At 33.0% G+C, this 19,168-nt stretch overlaps 3 protein-coding genes across 7 annotated transcripts in view; 1 reads left to right on the forward strand and 2 right to left on the reverse strand.

Annotated features, from left to right (window-relative positions):
• The window catches only part of LOC106759342 (ultraviolet-B receptor UVR8), a 5,258-nt gene extending 3,500 nt beyond the window's left edge, over positions 1-1,758 (reverse strand). Inside the window, exons 1-2 of one of the 2 annotated variants that reach the window (XM_014642478.2) lie at positions 1,613-1,758; positions 975-1,234 (exon numbers count right to left, since the gene is read on the reverse strand). In XM_014642478.2, the coding sequence (XP_014497964.1) occupies positions 975-1,227 (253 nt within the window). In that variant the 5' untranslated portion in view covers positions 1,228-1,234; positions 1,613-1,758. Of the gene's footprint in view, positions 1-974; positions 1,239-1,612 lie in introns of both variants that reach the window. The other variant, XM_014642477.2, reaches the window with a different exon arrangement.
• A 443-nt stretch (positions 1,759-2,201) lies between these two features.
• On the forward strand, positions 2,202-5,441 carry LOC106758660 (uncharacterized protein YwbO). Of its 3 annotated transcripts, XM_014641605.2 has the most exons (9): positions 2,202-2,220; positions 2,633-2,707; positions 3,257-3,401; positions 3,493-3,612; positions 3,695-3,738; positions 3,854-3,979; positions 4,485-4,569; positions 4,977-5,033; positions 5,157-5,441. In XM_014641605.2, the coding sequence occupies exons 2-9, from the start codon at positions 2,640-2,642 to the stop codon at positions 5,232-5,234; spliced, it is 723 nt and encodes a 240-aa protein (XP_014497091.2). In that variant the 5' UTR covers positions 2,202-2,220; positions 2,633-2,639; the 3' UTR covers positions 5,235-5,441. The 3 variants fall into 3 exon arrangements, with proteins under 3 accessions (XP_014497091.2, XP_022635768.1, XP_014497092.1); XM_022780047.1 differs by lacking the exons at positions 2,202-2,220; positions 2,633-2,707 and adding an exon at positions 2,741-2,918; XM_014641606.2 differs by lacking the exons at positions 2,202-2,220; positions 2,633-2,707 and adding an exon at positions 2,933-3,179.
• A 773-nt stretch (positions 5,442-6,214) lies between these two features.
• Positions 6,215-13,490, reverse strand: LOC106759274 (E3 ubiquitin-protein ligase At3g02290-like). Of its 2 annotated transcripts, none has more exons than XM_014642366.2 (5): positions 13,360-13,490; positions 12,104-12,487; positions 9,778-10,198; positions 8,246-8,355; positions 6,215-6,534 (listed from the first exon to the last, which is right to left on the reverse strand). In XM_014642366.2, the coding sequence occupies exons 2-5, from the start codon at positions 12,221-12,223 to the stop codon at positions 6,508-6,510; spliced, it is 678 nt and encodes a 225-aa protein (XP_014497852.1). In that variant the 5' UTR covers positions 12,224-12,487; positions 13,360-13,490; the 3' UTR covers positions 6,215-6,507. The 2 variants fall into 2 exon arrangements, with proteins under 2 accessions (XP_014497852.1, XP_014497851.1); XM_014642365.2 differs by having other exon boundaries at positions 13,204-13,459.
• Between the last annotated feature and the right edge of the window lie 5,678 nt (positions 13,491-19,168).

Below are 19,168 nucleotides of genomic sequence, written 5' to 3' on the forward strand. Positions count from 1 at the left end.
AATAATCTAAAACAAATAAATTGGTATGCATGGTGTTCCCTATTGTAAATTCTTAATAAATTATCAAATGGGAGTACTTCCAATTATAAAGAGGAAAGAACTGTACAGGAAAGATTGTCTCTGCTGACAGACCACATCTAATATTTGAAGTGCAACGAGAACTCTGTTAAGATGTTTTTGTTCTAGAATACGGAAGTCAGTTCCTGCAAGCACTATTCAAGGAGAACATGTCTCCCTCCCAAAAGTAGACCTACACTTTCTGTCCCTCTATTTTTTAAATCCAACAACCAACCCCTGGCTTGAGTTTTCAAATAACAAACAACCTCAAGGGTAACTGCACATGCAAGAAACGACATCAAAATAGTTTGTGTGGTCGCGCTACTAAATGGAATAACTTGACTGCTTAACAAAGTACATGTCTGTTGCCAACCAATGCTATTATATATATAACATGAAAGGAGATGCCTGAGGCCTCTGAACATAGGAACGAAATAGCTTGGAGGCTTAAATTTGGGAAGAGAAGTCCCATGAACGAGCTCACTGTTACTAATTTGGTATGGCCCTTTTCCTTTCCTACCTGAGCTCCCTGGTGGGAATCAATTACAAATCACTCTAACGGTGGATCCAAAATGCAGATTCTCTCCATCCAAAATCTCAACCATTCATTATATTCTATTTCCAATCGTAACAAATTTAAAGGTTTAGATGTTTGCTGCACGATGGCTGGAGGGAAGGGAGCAGGAGAAGATCCAAATTCTGGATCCACCATTATGCCCTAGCAAAGTGACGGAGGGAAGGTACAAATAATTGACTACAAATTTATTAATTTGATATACCTTTGGATGCCTAAATAACACAAGCACAGAACAATCATGGGAATAAACCAGTCTCAACACTTCAAAACACAGAAAGTACTTGAATGAACGCAATAATAAACAATAAGTAAAACACGCAAGAGAATTAGAAGTCCTAACCCCAAGTGAAGAGTGAGCCATCAGAAGCAATTGCCGCCGTGTGCTCCCGGCCACAGGCAACGTCCAACCATCGTGCATTGGTGCCAGCCGGACATCCAAACAGCTCAGGAGGCAGCTGCTTCGGAATCCTAAGCTGATCCTCCTTCCCCTTTCTACCTGTCTGCCCTGATTGATTGTATCCCCACACATAAATGGCACTCTTCCTTGGAACACTCACGGGTCGAGTTGTCCCAAAAATCGAATCAATATCCATACTCTGTCTACCTTAACCAGCAAAGACCAACAAGCTCAATTGTAGATTGCAACAAATGATAACATAAACAAACAACAGCTAAGAAAAATAACAGTTCAACGCCCCCCACCCAAAAATCAAAAATCAAAAATAAAAAATCTAACGATTAAATCAAATTGAACCCGCTTTCCGTATCCTTCTGGTTTCTATAAAGTTGAAAACAAGAAATTAGCAGCCAATCGAGGTATTTCCTTATGAAATCAGGTAATTTTGGTAAAAATACAAAGCTAGATAAGCGATTAGAAAGGAAAAAAGCGGGAATTTAGGGAAATGGAGTGTGAAGGAGAAGGGAGAGGATAGGGTTGGAAATCCATTACAATGGGAGAGAGAAACGTAGGATAGATACCTGAAAAAGAGTGAAAAAAATGAGAAGGAAAGAATGAAGAATGTTTAGTCAATGGAAACGAAGAAACGTAGAGTCAATCTTAGAAGCAGTGGCGGGTATCAAACGCTTTTCTGGTTCTTCACCATCCTCACATTCACTATATTCAATTTTCTATATTACAATTACAGATATTGAAATAAATTTATTTATATTTAATTCAAACACAAGATATTCGTGCCCATCGAATCACGTGCACGCAAGATTCGACTTACAGAAAAGTTATTTTGTAATATAATATTTAGCTTGCTTACAAAGGCAAGATTTCTTCCATTGATGAAATTAATAATGCTTGACCTCTTAGGTTTCTGATAATTTAATAATGTTGATTAATGATTTTGTTAAAAAAAGATGCTTAAATTAAAAAAAGAAAAAACATATAAAAATTTTATTTATAGAAAAGTTGTTTAAATCCAAAAACGATAAAGAATCTGAAGAATAAAAGAAAAAAAAAAAATATATATATATATATATATATGTTCTTGATTTTTACTTTATTTTCTGATCCATTTTATCACCACCAAAGACATAGTTAGCTTTTCTTGCAAGCACCTACGCTCACGTGAATATAGGTTTTCTTCTCATCCTCTTCTTTCTACTTTATCGTTAAAGTCAACGACCATGTATGATTTGAGAATGTAAGGATAAGAATGATGTTTAAGGTTGCTAATTTCATTTATACTAAATAAAAGATGCTTAATATAACAACTTTCATCCATGAATTATTAACAAATTTAGAAATTATGATAAATATATGTTTATTTGATGACCAGTGTATTAGGAGAAAACTGTTTAAATTTTGTAAATAATTAAAATACAGTAATTAGGGTGGTTGGGTCTGAAAGGAACAGTTAGGAGAAGAAATTAAAAAGAACATAAAAACATAATAAATAATAATAATAATAATAATAATAATACAATCAAAGGGACAAGTTTGTCCTTCCTGGTGTAGGTTTATAATCTCTGGTCATTGTCAAACAATAGATTCCATATGCAATTCGTTGGAGTCGTGACAAAGCTTTTGAATTTATTGCCTCTCCTCTCTGTTTATCCTTCCAGGTAAATTGGGTTGGTCATTGATTATGCTTTTCTTTCTTTTTTTCTCTTGTCAAACTTTATCTTCTTTCTAATTTTTTGTTTTCTAAACTGTTGTGGGTTGTTTCTGTATCTGATATTTCCCAGCATTTTTTTTTTTGTCTATCTGCCTTTATAGCGGATTAAGATTTTGTTATGCAAATATGAAGATATGAGAAAGGGAAACTTTGATGCAGTATGCATGCAGAATTTTGATACTTTTTTTACTGTTTTCTTGGTAGATCAATAGTTTGATTTTATCCCACTAATTTGCATTGATCTTTAACCCAACGCTTCATTTACATGAATTAAGGAAACGAAAAGTCTTTGGAATGATCTCACTTTTATTAGTCCAGCCTTAATTTTTGGTATGAAACTTGGGTCATAGTTCTCTAGAGGCATTAGGAAGAAATGTGACGGATGAGAGATGATTAATATTTTTCCGTCAAAATTAATGGTAATAGTTTAAGAATATTTTTCCTCCTTGCCATAGCAATCTTTACGTTTACTTGTTATGTTGTAATGATGTTGCAGAAACAGCAGGATGATGAGTGGGACTTCTGAAAAGAAACTTGTGAGAATTGACGTTACTTCTGATACTGTGTGCCCATGGTGCTTTGTTGGCAAAAAGAATTTAGATAGGGCATTAGCTGCCTCCAATGATAAATACTACTTCGAGGTCCACACTCTCCTCTTGTTTGTGCATATGCATTGAAACCAAATATGTCTGCCTTTTTCATGTGTTAATTTGCTGTTTAACTGAATTTAAGGTAACATGGCATCCGTTTCAACTTGATCCTGATGCTCCTAAAGAAGGCATTGACAAAAGGGAGTATTATAGAAGAAAGTTTGGTTCCCAATCAGAACGGATGGAAGCTCGGATGTCAGAGGTTTGAATCTGTTGATCACTCTGTTATCATTGGTCTGTGTTGTCTATTTTTCATCCCAACGGAGAAGTTTGGTACTTGGCAGGTGTTCAAGAATGTTGGTCTGGAGTATTGTATGTCTGGACTCACGTAAGATAGATAGTGGTTTTACATTTCATCAATGGACAAGCATCTAGAAATCACTTTAAAAATGGAGTTTTCTGAAGTTTGTCTAAGTTATGTTCAACAAACATGGTTTTGGCAGGGGAAACACTATTGACAGCCACAGACTTATATATTTTGCAAGACAGCAGGGTCCTGAGAAGCAACATCTTCTAGTTGAAGAACTTGCCATTGGCTATTTCACACAGGGAAAATACATTGGTGACCAGTAAGTGTTGTTCGCTGTTTTGTTTGCTCAATTAATGCCACTTCATGTATGTTCTTTTAAGCCCTTCCAAGGACAAAGTCTACATACTCCATTGAAGATATGTCCATCGGAATGGGTTTCAGTAGAGCTGAATTGTTTCTCTTTCTGGTATATCAATGACTCTTAATACTCACAAGACAAGCGATTTTTTTTTATATATGTATTTTGTTTCTTTGAGGTTGAATATCTCATTTCTTCCATGGATGTGCATTCAAAAATTGACAGTACTCTTTAAAGTGAATTCAAAAGTGAAATTAAATGTTCAGCATGAAACAAATGCGATGATGGGTGGTCTTTTGTGGTAGGATATAGCAGACATCGCTGGACATTTAAACTAAATTGTCTTCAAATCTAGTTCCTTAGATGCCAACATAGTTAGGATTGCAATTAGCATTGCATTCGCTCCACTACTTTATTAAAAGAAGTTCCTATGACACAGTAATTATCATTTTCAATTTGGATGCAGTGAGTTTCTTCTTGAATCTGCTGCAAAGGTTGGTATAAAAGGAGCAGAAGAGTTTCTTAAGGATCCCAACAATGGTCTGAAGGAGGTAATACACACATAAAAGCACACTTCTTTATGCTATTTTCAAATTCAAATTATTACTAGGATATGCATTATTGGATTTAATATTTGAGTTATTATGCATTGCAAGTTATAACTTCAAAATGCTAAATTCATTTCCTTCTTTTTGGTGTTAACGTCAAACTGGTAGTGTTATATTTTTAGTCTGTGTCTGGTTTTCAGTTAGCCTGTGTTCCAATGCACCTTAAACTCAATTCAAGCGTGTAGAATCATTACCATTTAAACGGATAACCATACAGAACCTTAGTTCTTAGGCAGACACGACATGGCATAAATCATAATCTTACTTTACAACAACTATAACAAAACCTGATTTTTACTTGGTGAGATCGACTAATGCCGCTCTTGCGTTCCATGACTCTATTTACCTAGGTTGAGGAGGAGCTTAATACGATTTCTCGAAACATTTCAGGGGTTCCGTATTATGTGGTAGGTGCTGTTTACAGTGTAAATTCCAGTCTGTTTTTTTTTTTTTTTTTTTTTTTTTTTTTTTTTTAAGTTTCATAAAGATTAAAAAAAAAACAAAGTTATTCACTTTTTATCATTTGGCAGATTAATGGAAAACACAAGTTGAGTGGTGGACAAATCCCTGAAGTCTTCTTGAAAGCTTTCCAAGTTGCTACAGCTTGACTTTCAGCTCTTAGCAGTTTCGATTATACTATAAGGATGAAACCTTGGAAATGACAAGTTGGTCTTCAGAGTTTTATAGCACTCTATCATATGTGAAACTTCTATTGACATGCAAGAGAATGTTTATGTTTTCCAATAATGTGTATATAGTGTGTCTGTGCCCGTGTTTATCGGATGCAGCCATAATAAATTCAATATCTTTGCTAATTATCTGGCATTGCTATCCATCCATTTATTGTCCTGCTATTTTAAATTTTGCACCCTGTGAGAAATGCTTATGCTTGATTTGGTTGGCAAAAAATTGTAATTTCCCTTCCGTTAGCACCGTTTTGGCGAGAGAAAGATGTTACAGTAATAACTTTTTATTAGCCTTTTGTATAAATCAGAGCTTAGGGATAGTATTTTTAGCTTTGTAATCCTCAAGGTTTTGGCCCTTTTTATATTTCTTGTTAACCGAAAACAGTGATGAGCAACGACTTAAGGACCTCTCATCCTTCTGCTACTGACCTGCAACCAGTGTTGTTGACAGATTCATGTTTTCATTTACACTTTCACTTCAGCACACGTCAAGTTGCTGTAAGCTTTTTGAAATACCACATTCACACAGTTGCTTCGGAAAACAGGTCAAATCAGCGCTCAGCTTAAAAAGTGGTTTAAACCGAACCAAATCATACGAACTTTATGTAAATTAAAAGAAAATCAGAGTACACTGAACCTGTAGAAATTACAATGTGTAAGATGAGTTGAGGCACACTTAATATAAAACTATTTAATGAAAATTTTCAAGAGTTTGGTTTTGAATATCTCGTTTAATTTTAAAAATTAGCAATATTCCAAGGAACTAACCATATTTTCCCATGTGCAATTTGGATTAATTATCTTCTTTCTATGGCTCATCAGTTGCATAAACAAAATTAGGAAAAGTGGTTCAAAAACTGGACTTATGGAGTAAACTCATAACAAACAATATAAACAAAAACTCAAATAAAAAACAGAGAGGTAATCATTCTATTACAAGGCAAACTGTTGAAACCATTACAAAGTTCCCATCTAAAATGAAATTTTCTTTTAATCTTCGCAGTTTTGGCGAGGGCCAAAGTATAAATATAGAAACAACTTGGATGAGATTGAACTTACATTGATGGTTAAAAAAAGTTATTTACTAACTATACACGATAAGCACTTAATCTGAAGTATTCACAACGTCTATGCTTGTATTTTTCCTTTCCTCTGATGTTGGTATTATCCACGACATAAACCTTTTTAGTCAAAATTAAGTCGTTTCATCGAATACCATCTCCTACACCAAAAATATAAATAAGTAAATATCACGAATCAGTACACCCCAACTTCTAGTGCAGATTTTAGCCTACAAATCTAGAATGCACATATTGTCAAATGCACAAATTATTATCCATGTGCTAGCACTCCAGTCATGCTGAATTCATATATTATATTAGATCAATGTTAAAATAGCATAATCATAAAAGGTTGTGTGAAAACAAAAAATATGATTAGAATCAAGCTGAAGCTTGACATACAAGTGATATTTCACATGTAAACAATATTAATGCATGCCAGGTGGAAGTCTATGTCAGCGAAGTTAAAATAATAATTATCATGCCCAAGCATGTCTGCATTTCGATCACCTGCTATTATATATAAACTTTTAGAATTATATAAAATCACATATTGATTAATAAAATAGACCATGCCATTTAGTTTGTAGTAACAAGTAACAGAGTTAATAACCAAGGGTCACAGAATAAACCTAATATTTCTGTGATCAAAAGCTTTAGTTTCTAAAAAGATACAATGCATCAGAAAATAAGTTCCATAAGACATTGAATGATGATCATAATAACTAGTTACTGTAGAAGAAAAACTGAAATATGCCTGTTATGTATCCAAAACGGCCTTTTTTTTATAAAAATATGGCTTTGGCCTTTAATTTCAATTCAGTTCAGTTTTTCTTACATTTTTTGTACCTACAATCCTCATGTCATAAAGTCATACTAAATTCAACCCAAATGGAAATTTCATCTTACTATCAAAAAGAGCTTATCTAGCCCTTCAAATGGAAATATTACAAAATGGCACATTCTCTGTCCAACATCACAATTATGTAGCAAAAGCATACACATTTTTATGATTTTTGGCTAGAAATGTGCTAAGAACTCTCTTTGTAACACACTCTCGTATTGACTAAAATTTATTCAAAACTACAAATTTATGAGAGAGATTCAGTGGTTTCCAATAAATTTCACCAACGAAAGAGACTGCTTTCAAAGGAATGCCTTCCTAGCATTACCATATGCGGAAATTTCACAAGCCATTTCCCTCATCACAAACAACAATACTCTTTTCCCCTGTTCTGAGATAAATGAACAAGAAATTTCAACGGATTTAATAAGCCGCTCACCCAAATCAAGAACAGGGTCGAGAAACTGCCTAAAAAATCACGGAGCGGTGTTTTCTTTGGGACATAGAGACTTAACAACTGGAATCGAATGACTAACATTCGTGAGTCCTGGGACAAGATTGAACAGAGTAAAACCTATGATTTTTCTTTATTATTAATCATTTATTTATTTATTTATTTATTTATTTATCATTTCATCACGCACCGCACAAATACTAACCTAGTATTCTTAACAAGAATCTTGATATTTGGTAGCCTGATATTTGCCAAGCTACCATGCCAATTAGTTTGAATCCTAAACTTTTTCCCTTCAGCAATATGTTGGCACACAAGCTCATTTGAACGGGAAGAACTGGACCTGTTCAACAGTTTGTTCTGGAACTGGATGGTTAAAAACATTTTGCACTCTGGACACCATACAGTTTACATAACTAAACCAGAGACATCGTCAATTTGCTGGTTTCTGGTTGAACTGACTAATTCAGCCTGGTTCTTAACCTACTAATTTTATGTGTTCCATATTCTAATTTCTAATGAAGAGGGATATTTCAGTAAGAAATAATTCAGAAAATACCAAGTAAAACATTACCTTCCCACAAACAGGACAATTGTCACTTCTTTCCATCCACTCATAAATGCAACCAAGATGAAAATGATGAGAGCATTTTGTCAATATCTTTGGATTCTCTTCAGTGTATTCTGCAAGCAAAAATAATTGAAACAAATGTAAGAATATGATAAAGTTGCTATTGCCAATATAGTGTCCATCCTGGTGTTAACAAGTACAACCTTTTCCTTGTAACAAGTATCATATACGTTTTTACAAGCACAAGTATTCATCAAAATTTAAGGATTGGCCTCCAACATTCCTGAGCTCAAATATAAAGTTCCATTCTAAATTCTAAGTCAATGCCAATCAATATTAACGGACTATGTTTTTCTTCATTCCAGATCACCTTATGAAATGGCATATAGAAACCATTGAATGAAGCATAATTATTTTCTTTAATTATTCAAAACATGAAGCTTTGATTTTCTGTTCCCTCTTCACAATTTACAGGACAGAAGGCACACCTGACAGTCTCAATATCATTTGCAACAAGGAAATAAAAAAAAGAATATAATATCCAAGTAAAACTACACATATTTACAAATCACGACAAGTAAACCCCTACTTGCCCTCCCTGTTTTGAGCACATAGTTGAAAGCTGGATTTTAGAATATTTTAGTGGTTTCCTTATATTTTATATCAGAAACCGTGTAGTTCTGATTCAAGACTAAACCTATCCTTCTTTCATGCATGTATTGGAGAGTGGAGACCAAAAAACATGATTAATGCCAATATCTTCCCCGTTTTGTCACTAAGATCTCCAGTGGCATTTCCTCATTTACAGATAAACCCTTCCCTACATCACAATCCTCAGTTGGTCAGTTTTGTTCATATCCTAAAAAATTCAGAAAGGCTACAGCCCTCAATTCTTATCAGCAGTTACATCATTCAATGTAGTTCTTTCTCTGTTTTTCGTGTTGTGGGGAGATAGTTTCACATGATGCGTTTGTAATATTTTCAAAGAGCTCGCATTGTGTTTTCCTATATTTCAAAGAGGTTTCTTTTTAAAAGTTCTAATTTCAGAGTTTGGTGGCCACAACTTTTGATGAACCATGGTACAGCAGTAAAGATAGCTCCTTCTGACACAGACACATGAAAGTTACAAGTTCAAATTCTGGCTATAGCCTATACAGTAGTAAGGTTGTGAACATCTACCTTTCCAAACCCTCAATAACCAGGAATCTCATGCATTGAGCTGCACCTTTTGCTTCCTTGACTCTAGTGGTAACTGACTAATGAAATTATCTGAAGACTGAATTTTAACATTCATTATTATTATTATTATTATTATTTTGGTATGTTTTCATTTTTTAGCATTTTATCAATGAGTAGAACAAATCATTTAACTTGTATCCATAGTCTTCAATCAAACAGCTATCCAACTATAGCAGCCCTAAATTGAACATTTTACTGCTATCAGGATTTTGCTACAGACCAATATTTCATGTAAAATTGAGCCCCAGCATCGTGTGATCTTCTGATGAAAATTTGAGTACAAATAAAAATCATACCTTCAAGACACGTTGGACAGACATCCTCCACTTCCGACGATGAATAGACAACCCCAGCTCCAGTCGTAAGTTTTGCTGATGAAAGTCTCACAGAGGACTTACGATATTCCTTTGATCCATCTTCACTGGTATCATTCCATTTACCACCCAAACTTAAAGATTCTGAGTCAGCATCTACATCACCTCTTAGAGGTTCTGACTCTTCATTCAAATGACTTGAACCCTTCTCACGTCTTGAAACTAATCCATCTCGCTGTGAACGGAAAAACCTGGGGTCTGAATCATAAGGCAAGGGCCTTGGAGGAGAGCGGTACATGTCAGATAGAGAATTATCAAGTGAAGCTGTAGAAGTCATAGATGCTGTGCCCTGTAAAGATGAAGGAATTGCATGCGCTTCCCCTCTACGGAATATTGATGCATACTGAAATTTGAGGTGGATTTGAAAGAGTTTTAGCATATACGGAGTACAGTTCTCGTTATTATAAATGGATCTAAGACTAAAATACTGTCCACCAAATATTAATGTACTTATCAATCAATACAATTGAATTAATAGCACCAAATTCGTTATATTAACAGATGCAGCAAAGCTTTCCTAAACAAAATTACAGGTGATTACAACTTTTTATTAATTAATTTTTCATGGCCTTCTCACAAGCAAGTTAGCACCAGGGCTTCATGAAAATTATCCCTTACAAATCTAATATCAAAATCATAAGCCAACAAGTAAACTCAATTTCGTTCCTAAATCCAAGAGATGGGTTAACTCATTTTAAAGTAAGCTTGTGTAAATAAATAAATAAATAAAAAACTCGCTCAAACAAGTGCAAAATCACGATTTTAGTGGCAGTTCTGCAAATTCCGTTGGGCAATAGTTGTCCAAAACAATGCTGGGTGTGAGCATTTTTGAGTTTTGATTTATTAAGAACAGAGAACTAGGGTACTCCACTATTCTCTCGCAATTTGGGTCTGAAATTTATGGTTCTCTCTCATCTCCTCTCATCTGTTTATTATCATGCAATCAGACCTGTATCTGAGACAGTGGCATTCTTTCTCTCTTCCAACCGGACCAGGCCTACCTCTTTTCTGTATAAGAACACTCACCAACAAGGTATTTTCATTAACTGACCCATGCATAAGAACAACCAAAATAAATTTCATGTATTTATACACTGATTCGAAATTTGGGACTTGGGAGTACATCAAATACACTGGTTTTGTTCCTTTAGTTTCTTAATGCAATGTATTGCGTTATGTAGTTTTCTATTTTGTTTTAGAGCAAATTACATTGACCACCCCTGAGCTTTTGTGAAATTACACTAACATCTCTAATTTTTTTAATACTTACAGTGATCTCCCTCGTATGGGTACATGTTATAATGCTTTTCAAGAGCTTGAGGAGGTTAGCGCAATGTAAAAAAAAAGTATCTGTGTAATATTTATCAGACAATTAAAGGAGGGAAGATTAGGGATAGGAAAAAAGGGTGTTTGTGTAATTTTCCAAACCTCAAGAGTAATTAGAATAATTTTCTCTTTATTTTATAAGGGAATTGAAATGTTGAATTATTATATTATATTATTTGTTGCCATTTTAATAACTTTTGTATATTAAGTAAACTATTGAAAGTTTACTTTACATGTCAAACTTTCAGAGCTTCAATGAGTTTATGCAAACTCTCAATTTTGACAACCTTACAATATTTACTTTAGACCAGAAGTTTAGAAAAAAATGCATATATGAAATACATCACAATTTATAATGTTTTGGATGATTGGGAAATCTAGTTCAATACTAAAAGGTTTTTCAAAATACTAATAAAAATGACAGCAATCTCAACATATGACTTCAATTATGAGTATTTTTCACATCATATAGTTCTGAGCAACAGAACAATAAAGAGGAAGCATGTATACATAATAATAACAAAAAACAACAGAAGCCCCTACAAATGTAAAAGGTATGTTTGCCACTTCACACGTAGGGAATTCTCAGCACAGATAGTGCATCAAGACATGACCATGAAGAAAGACCTCTAGGTTACCATAGCAGGTGTCAGAATATGAAGAAGGCAAAAATTCAGCGATATATACAGGCCACTACGGCCCATGGCAATGCTATAACAAGCCTCCCTTCACAAATTGCCTATGGTGAAGGGTTGAAAAAACACCACGTTGTAAAGTTATGGAGGCACAATAACGGTTATTTGACATTAAGCAATACTTCAAAATCAAACTAGAGATAGAACACGCAAGACAGGGTCCAAAAGTGAATCAAAATAAAACAAGGGAATGGAACATGACAGGGTGTTAGGAGTTAGAAACATACCACAGTCAAAACGTTCTGTAGGAAGCAACTGAGACACATACAGTTCCTATATACAGGACTATTTGGATTCACATAATCTTCAAAATCATCAACATTAAAACAGCAACAAACTGATCCCATTGTTTCAGTTTCAATATCCCTCTCTCTTTCAATTTAAAAAAATTTCACTACTCAACTCAAAGATCATCAAAACATTGATGCTGCTACATGTAAAAGAATCCCCAACAGCACTAAACAAGACTAATGACTATCCTTCCATTGATAAATAAAGGAGAGAGGATTCTAAGCTCGCAGAAGTACAATTGCCTCCGCAAACCAGTACCCTCCCTCTTCTGTTCAGATGATCTGTTATATGGATGAGCAAGCTCTGATTCTCTTGATCACCTGAAACATACATCGAATTGCATAAATATCATTGAAACCAAAACCATTTGAGAAGGGCAAAGTACAAGCTTCTAGTCATGCAACTGGAAAATATAAATAACAGATCTTTCTATAAGCCTGAATTGAACAATACAATTCAACTAATGTTGATGCTCCAAATCCAAAGCATCACACACGCAAAACATCATTGAAAAAATACGTACAATAAAACTAAACACCAAAAAAGTGTACTGCAACTATGAGTGCTTCAAGAAAAAGCTATAATCTATTTGCAATATTCCTTCAATTTTCGGCAAAAATGATTGGTTACTTCACTGGTAACCGGTTAGTCGTGCTAGTACATCAACTAGCAGAAGGATCAACTTCCGTTTCAGCTGAAATATCACAATCACTGATTTCTCTATTTAGAAAACAACCTACACACAAAGAAGCAAACCACGCCCTCCGTCCTAGAAATTGAATAGTCAACAAGATAAATACACAACAATCACATGCATCAATTGTCAAAAGAAACACGGGAGCCCCCCACACAAGAAGAAAAAAATCACCCCAAAAAAACACCCAAGTTGACAATCCCATAGAAGAAAAACTGAAAAAAGAAATACCCATTTGCGATTCTCAAATAAGAAGGAAATCAAAGTATCAAAAACCAAAAAGGGCATGCGAGGAAAAGGACAACGGTTAAATTTCTGAAAACGAAAACAAAAATAAAACACCTGAGAGAATTTTGAATGAAATTGTTATTGGGGGGCAGAGAATAAGAGTGCGATACAGATAAAGCTATAGAAGATTGAAATTTTTGTGAAGCTGGAAATCTAGTTCCATAAAAGGGGGGTTTTGGAGTTTTGGGAAAAATTGGCAGAACGAATCACCAGATGAGTTCTTGCTTTCTCTCTGCTTCTCTCTCTTCTAATGTCCCATCATTGTTTCAGTGGGTGAGTGGGTGGAGGAATCTATAACCCTTCAAAACTTTTCCAAAAGTCTAACATGAAACACAAAGTAGTGATTCACCGACAAACCGCCAGTTATAACCGTCAGATACCATAATCAAAAATTCAATGGCTGGGATTAGTGTTAGTCAAAATATATTGAATTTACTTTTGTTCAAACCCTGGAATGTTTATTTAATCTTTACGTTTTAGTGCATGTTTGGATATTTGTAAATGTTTGTGTCAAAAGCTTAGGTGGAAATATTACTATCATATATATCATTATTTTTTTTATAAGCCAAAGAATATTATTAATTCATCCATTTCAATTTTTATTCAATGTTTGCATATGTTGGATGCAATAATTTCTGATTAATTTTAAAATAAATATTGAATATGTTTTTTCTGTAAAATAAAAAATAAAAACTAAATATGAAGGACAGTGACTCCTCTGTTTATGATTAAAATAAAATATTTGTAGCATATTCATTGAGACAAGTTGCATATCTGATGTTCTTGTACTCCATGTCTATAGCTGTACCTTATAAATATACGTATAAAGATATAATCATTAAATGATGTTACATTTTAATAAAATTATTAAAGATGAAATTATTTATATAAATAATACTGAGTTATTGGATTATTTTCATGATAAATTTATTAACTTTAAAATAATTATTTTTGGAATCATATTTCACGTAATTACTTACTGGTTAAGAATGTAAAGTTACAGAATGAATAGTGTTAAATACTCGTGAAATTATTCAAATAACTATTCAAATTAATACTGCCATTATTGACCAACTTCAAAAAGCTTTTAGAGTAAATGTTATCAAATTCATAAATTTATTATACCTGATAATTTGTAACTGGTGTCCTGATAATCAAAATAAGGACACAACTACCCAAAAACCTGTCGGAGATTAAAGAAGAAAAAAGCAAGTTGAAATAATAAATTGGAGAAAAATTAAATCATGTCTTTGATGATAAAATTAAACAATAAAATACTTAGAAAAATAAATATATTTTAAATACTCAACATAATAATATTTTAATCTTAATTTAATTGAAAATACTCAAATTAATGAAATGATTATAATTAAATAATGCTAAGAATTACTTCCATCCTTAATTGAAAGCACTTATAATTAATTCCTATTTAGAAAATTTGAATAATTTAGTTACTAGTAATCTGTCTATAATTGTAATTAATATTTCCCTAATGATCATTAAAATAATTGTAATTAATAATTCAATTTTTAAATTATTAATGGAAAAAAAATAGCAGTAGCAGAATTTTAGTCTTTAAAACTAAATCTTTTGATATCATAAAAACCAATTCATGATATTTATTATTTATAAATTAAAATAATTGAAAAATTTTCTGAAAAAAATTAATCTAATAACAACTAAAAGAATGCTATAAAAAAATAAAAACTCTGAAGAATAACTTATAAACTAGAGAAAAAAATTATTATAATATTTTATTTTCTTTGTTGAAGAGAGAAGAGGAATACAGAATCTGGACTCATACAGGAATACATGTTTGAAGCAATTATTTTGTGCTTCACTTTACCTTTTCAAAAAGGAAAAGAAACACACACACAGACCTTATCTTGACAGTCCCACCACCTTCGATGATGAAACAACAAAAGCTGTCCATATTTTTCATTTGATATTAATCAATATATTAAACTTTTTTTATCAAAACTAACAAAAAATATAGTGTTTAGCAAGAAATTTAAAATGTAACCATGGGTGTCGGTACTAATTAGGCACTCAGTTTCAATCTCTGTCCCAAGAAATCTAAAAATGTTTCTGAAATGTTTGGGTGACTCAAAGTCATCTAGGAGACAATATCCAACGGTAATAGGATAAAGATACTTAGACAACATTTTTTTGACAACATTTAAATATTATCATACACGTCATTGTGTGATTGGTCCATGATGGTGTCATTGTGTCATTTGGATCAATCACACAATGATACGTATGATGATGTTCAAATGTTGTCTATGTATCATTACCTACCGTAATAGAAGAGTTGTGCCGTCATTTTTCTCTTGCTGATATTCGGAAATCAACTAACAATTTTGATCGTAACAGAGAAATTGCAAATGGAGTACTCGGTAAAGTAGAGGTGGAACTTGAGCTTGCTCTGTTGTTGCAGGAACAAGCAGATATCAGAAATATGGATAGTGATTATACCTTATTGTCCAAAACCGTTATTATCCCAAAATCAGAGGGGGGATTTGAGTTTGTCATTGGCCTGAAAGAACAGGAAACCGTATACAGTGACTCAGAAGACATGTTACATAGGTAGTTTAGTGAGCTTTTGAAGTACTCAAGTTTGATTAAGGTCATGGAGTCTGTCCAACAGTTTGGGGCTAGTGGGAAGTGATCCAGATTCATTTTTGGGAGATTTTTTTTAACCTGGTGTCGGCCCAATTTTGTGCAGATCCCATATCCAATTGGGACATTGGACTTGGATTAAGATCAAGGATCTGATTTGGACTTTTATTCATGCTTAAAATTAAAATTCTAAAGTAAAGTAATATTAATAATTAATTATGAATAATAATAGTGAAATTAGTTATTAATTAAGGATAAATTAAAGTAAAATTAATAATTAATTAGGAATAAATAAAATTCAATTTTGGTCTTATTTATAATTTTTTAAATGAGTTATTGATAATTAAGAAATCACCAAAGTGAGTTTTTTTTATCTGGAGTAGTTCACAGAAAGATTATAAATGTTCATGTTTATGCATATCCATGCGAGTATTAGTCGACTCAAAGGAAGATTAATATTTGGTTGGATTGTATATGCACATGTGATGATAACATGTGATAATATAAGGTATTTTACGTGTCAATAATAAAATCAATCCAAAGATAGGTTTGTTATTGGTTATCAGTGTTGATCATTACACCGAGATATCTCTAGCCGTTAATATTACTGTCCAAAGACTTTATATTGATGGGGCATTGGGTGTCTTAAGATGTGATAGATCATTATTTGAATATATTTATATAATTATTGATTTTACGATGTGAGCTTACGATAGCTTCAATATCTACCAACTTAAATTTAGTTTCGGTCCTCAACGATACAAATTTTAAGGATTGAAAAAGACAACATAGAGATAATTCTTGGCTGCATGGATCTCGACCCCACATTAAGGACTAAGAAACCTCCTTCTCTTAAGGACTCAAGCACCTCTGACGAGAGGAGAGAATATGAGAAGTGGGATCGCTCAAATTGCATGTGTTTGATGGTTATTAAGCGCGGAATTCCAGAAGTCTATAGAGGTATTGTATCTAAAGAAATTACAAGTGTTAAAGATTTCCTTGCTGAGATTGAAAAGCGCTTTGTGAAAAGTGAAAAGGTGGAAGCACGTATACTTCTTCAAAGCTTGACTTCTATGAGGTATCAAGGCAATGGAAATGTGAGAGAGTGCATTATGGAAATGTGAGAGAGTGCATTATGGAAATGTCAAACATTGCTTCCAAACTTAAGGCATTTAAACTTGAGTTGCAAGAAGACTTACTTGTACATTTTATTCTAAACTTTCTTCCTATACAGTTTGGACAGTTTAAGATTTCCTATAACTGTCAGAAGGAGAAATGGTCTCTTAATGAGCTCATTTCATATTGTGTTCAAGAAGAGGAGAGACTGAAGGAAGAAAGGACTGAAAGTGCTCACTTAACCAGTACCTCTAATGACAAGGGCAAAATAAAGAAAACTGAGAATCCTAATGGGGATGCATCTAAAGTCCATTACAAAAGAAACAAAAATCGTTTAATAAATGTTTCTTTTGCAGTAAAGTTGGACACATGAAGAAGGAATGCACAAAATATCATGCTTGGCGTGCAGAGAAAGGATTGCCTAAGCTATCAGAAGACAATTGATTCTAAAAGATGAATCTATTTAGAAATGTCAAATTTATAGTGATGGAATGATATAATGTTTTAGATTATTATTTTGTACTGGTTTTCTAATTTTGGTTTTGAAAGACATTTCATTATATCGTCATTTAGGCGAAATTTGATTTCATTTGTTTATTTGAACAAATTTTGTTATTTATGTTAGTTTGGAAATAATGAATTTAAATTTTGTTTTATTTAAGTTTTGTTGAAACCAATTCACTTTTGGCAAATAATAATCTATGTATTCTTCATACAGTGACTTCCTATTATGAATCCTTAAATATGGAATTGTATGATATTAAGCATAATATTCTTTGAGGATATTGAGTTTGGGGGAAGATTAAAGTTTAGAGGAAGAATTGTTGATAGTGATCTTATTCATAAAGTTCTAAACCTCTAGTAAGTTTAGAACTTCTATAAGAACAAACTCAAGATCCTCATGAACATGTACTTCACGATGGTGGATTCTCCAGTTGTTAAGGGAGACGAGTTCAGTCTCAATCAATGCCCAAAAGGAAATTTAGAAATTCAAGAAATGCAGAAGATTCACTATGTTTCAGAGGTAAGGAGTCTCTGATGTATGTCCAAGAAGTATGCATCCAGATATAGCATACACAGTTGGGGTTCAAGGCAGATATTTAAGCTATTAATGAATGGATCTTTGGAAAACAGCCAATAAAGTTATGAAATTTTATAGGAGTAAAAAGGTTTATAAGCTCACGTATAAAAGGTCAGACTAAGAGATCATCAAGTATTCTAACAATTTTGTAGGATGCCAAGATAGTTTAAGATCCACTTCAGGTTACATTTTCATGCTAGCTGGTGGTGTAGTTTCTTGGCCCATTACCAAGCAAACTCTTATGACTTTATCCACTATGATTGCAGAATTTTTAGCAACTTATTAGGCATCAAATCAAGGTATATGAGTGATTTTTGTCACAGGAATGCATATTATGAAAGGAAATGAAAGACCAATCAAGTTATACTGTGACATCAAATTAGTCCTTAAAGAAAGAGTACAAAGTGGATGGATTTCCATATAACACTTAGGGACAAACCCCTTGATATTATATCCTTTTAATAAGGCAATTACACTCAAGATCTTTCATGATCATATTGTTTATATGGGTGTTTTACAGTTTGAGGAATCTTTGGTTCAGTGGGAGTTAGTCCTCTTTGTGTGTTTGTGTTCTATGTTTGGTTTTCATGTATGCATACATTTTGGTTTATTATTCATAAATTAAACTTTGTACATTAAGGTTATTGTATTGATCTCATTGAGATAAAGTAAGGACCAATTGAAAATAGACGCGTAGAGATCACTTTCACGTAACTTTTCATGCTACACATTTCATGATGTATCCATGTCATTTGGTTTTGTCAGCATTAGTGATCACTGTTGGTTTGGTTGCGATTGTTGCAATTAAAACTGCTTTGGTTCTACATGCTGATATAATCAATGGATGGGGACTCTGGGATATGCTCAAGGTATATAATGGCATTTTTGAGCTCATAAAGTCTAACACATTTGTAAAGGAATTATACGGATATATATATATATATATATATATATATATATATATATATATTTGTGACCAGTGGGAGATTGTTAGCAATTTGGGTCACTTATATATATTGTGTAGAGACCTGCAATAATTATAATTTGTTGAAAAAGTATTGGGAACTACTTTGATTAAATGATTTATTGTTCATTAATTAGTATATGTAAAACATAAATTCTAATATATCACACTTCTTCTGTAAGAAGGCAAGCAGGGATTGCAAAAACTATGGTAAGGATTTCAAACAAGTCTTTTGA

Source organism: Vigna radiata, chromosome 4 (assembly GCF_000741045.1).
Source record: "Vigna radiata var. radiata cultivar VC1973A chromosome 4, Vradiata_ver6, whole genome shotgun sequence".
NCBI lineage: Eukaryota > Viridiplantae > Streptophyta > Magnoliopsida > Fabales > Fabaceae > Vigna > Vigna radiata.

Bases quoted from the DNA above. Each gene is read 5' to 3' on its own strand.
- LOC106758660 (XM_014641605.2), top strand. From the start codon at position 2,640: ATGCAATTCGTTGGAGTCGTGACAAAGCTTTTGAATTTATTGCCTCTC. The intron at 3,402-3,492 runs GTCCACACTCTC...ACTGAATTTAAG, and splicing joins ATGATAAATACTACTTCGAG to GTAACATGGCATCCGTTTCA. The intron at 4,570-4,976 runs GTAATACACACA...CTATTTACCTAG, and splicing joins CCAACAATGGTCTGAAGGAG to GTTGAGGAGGAGCTTAATAC.
- LOC106759274 (XM_014642366.2), bottom strand. From the start codon at position 12,223: ATGGGATCAGTTTGTTGCTGTTTTAATGTTGATGATTTTGAAGATTAT. The intron at 10,199-12,103 runs GTATGTTTCTAA...CTCAAATTTCAG, and splicing joins TACAGAACGTTTTGACTGTG to TATGCATCAATATTCCGTAG. The intron at 8,356-9,777 runs GTATGATTTTTA...TTTTGCTTGCAG, and splicing joins CTGTCCAACGTGTCTTGAAG to AATACACTGAAGAGAATCCA.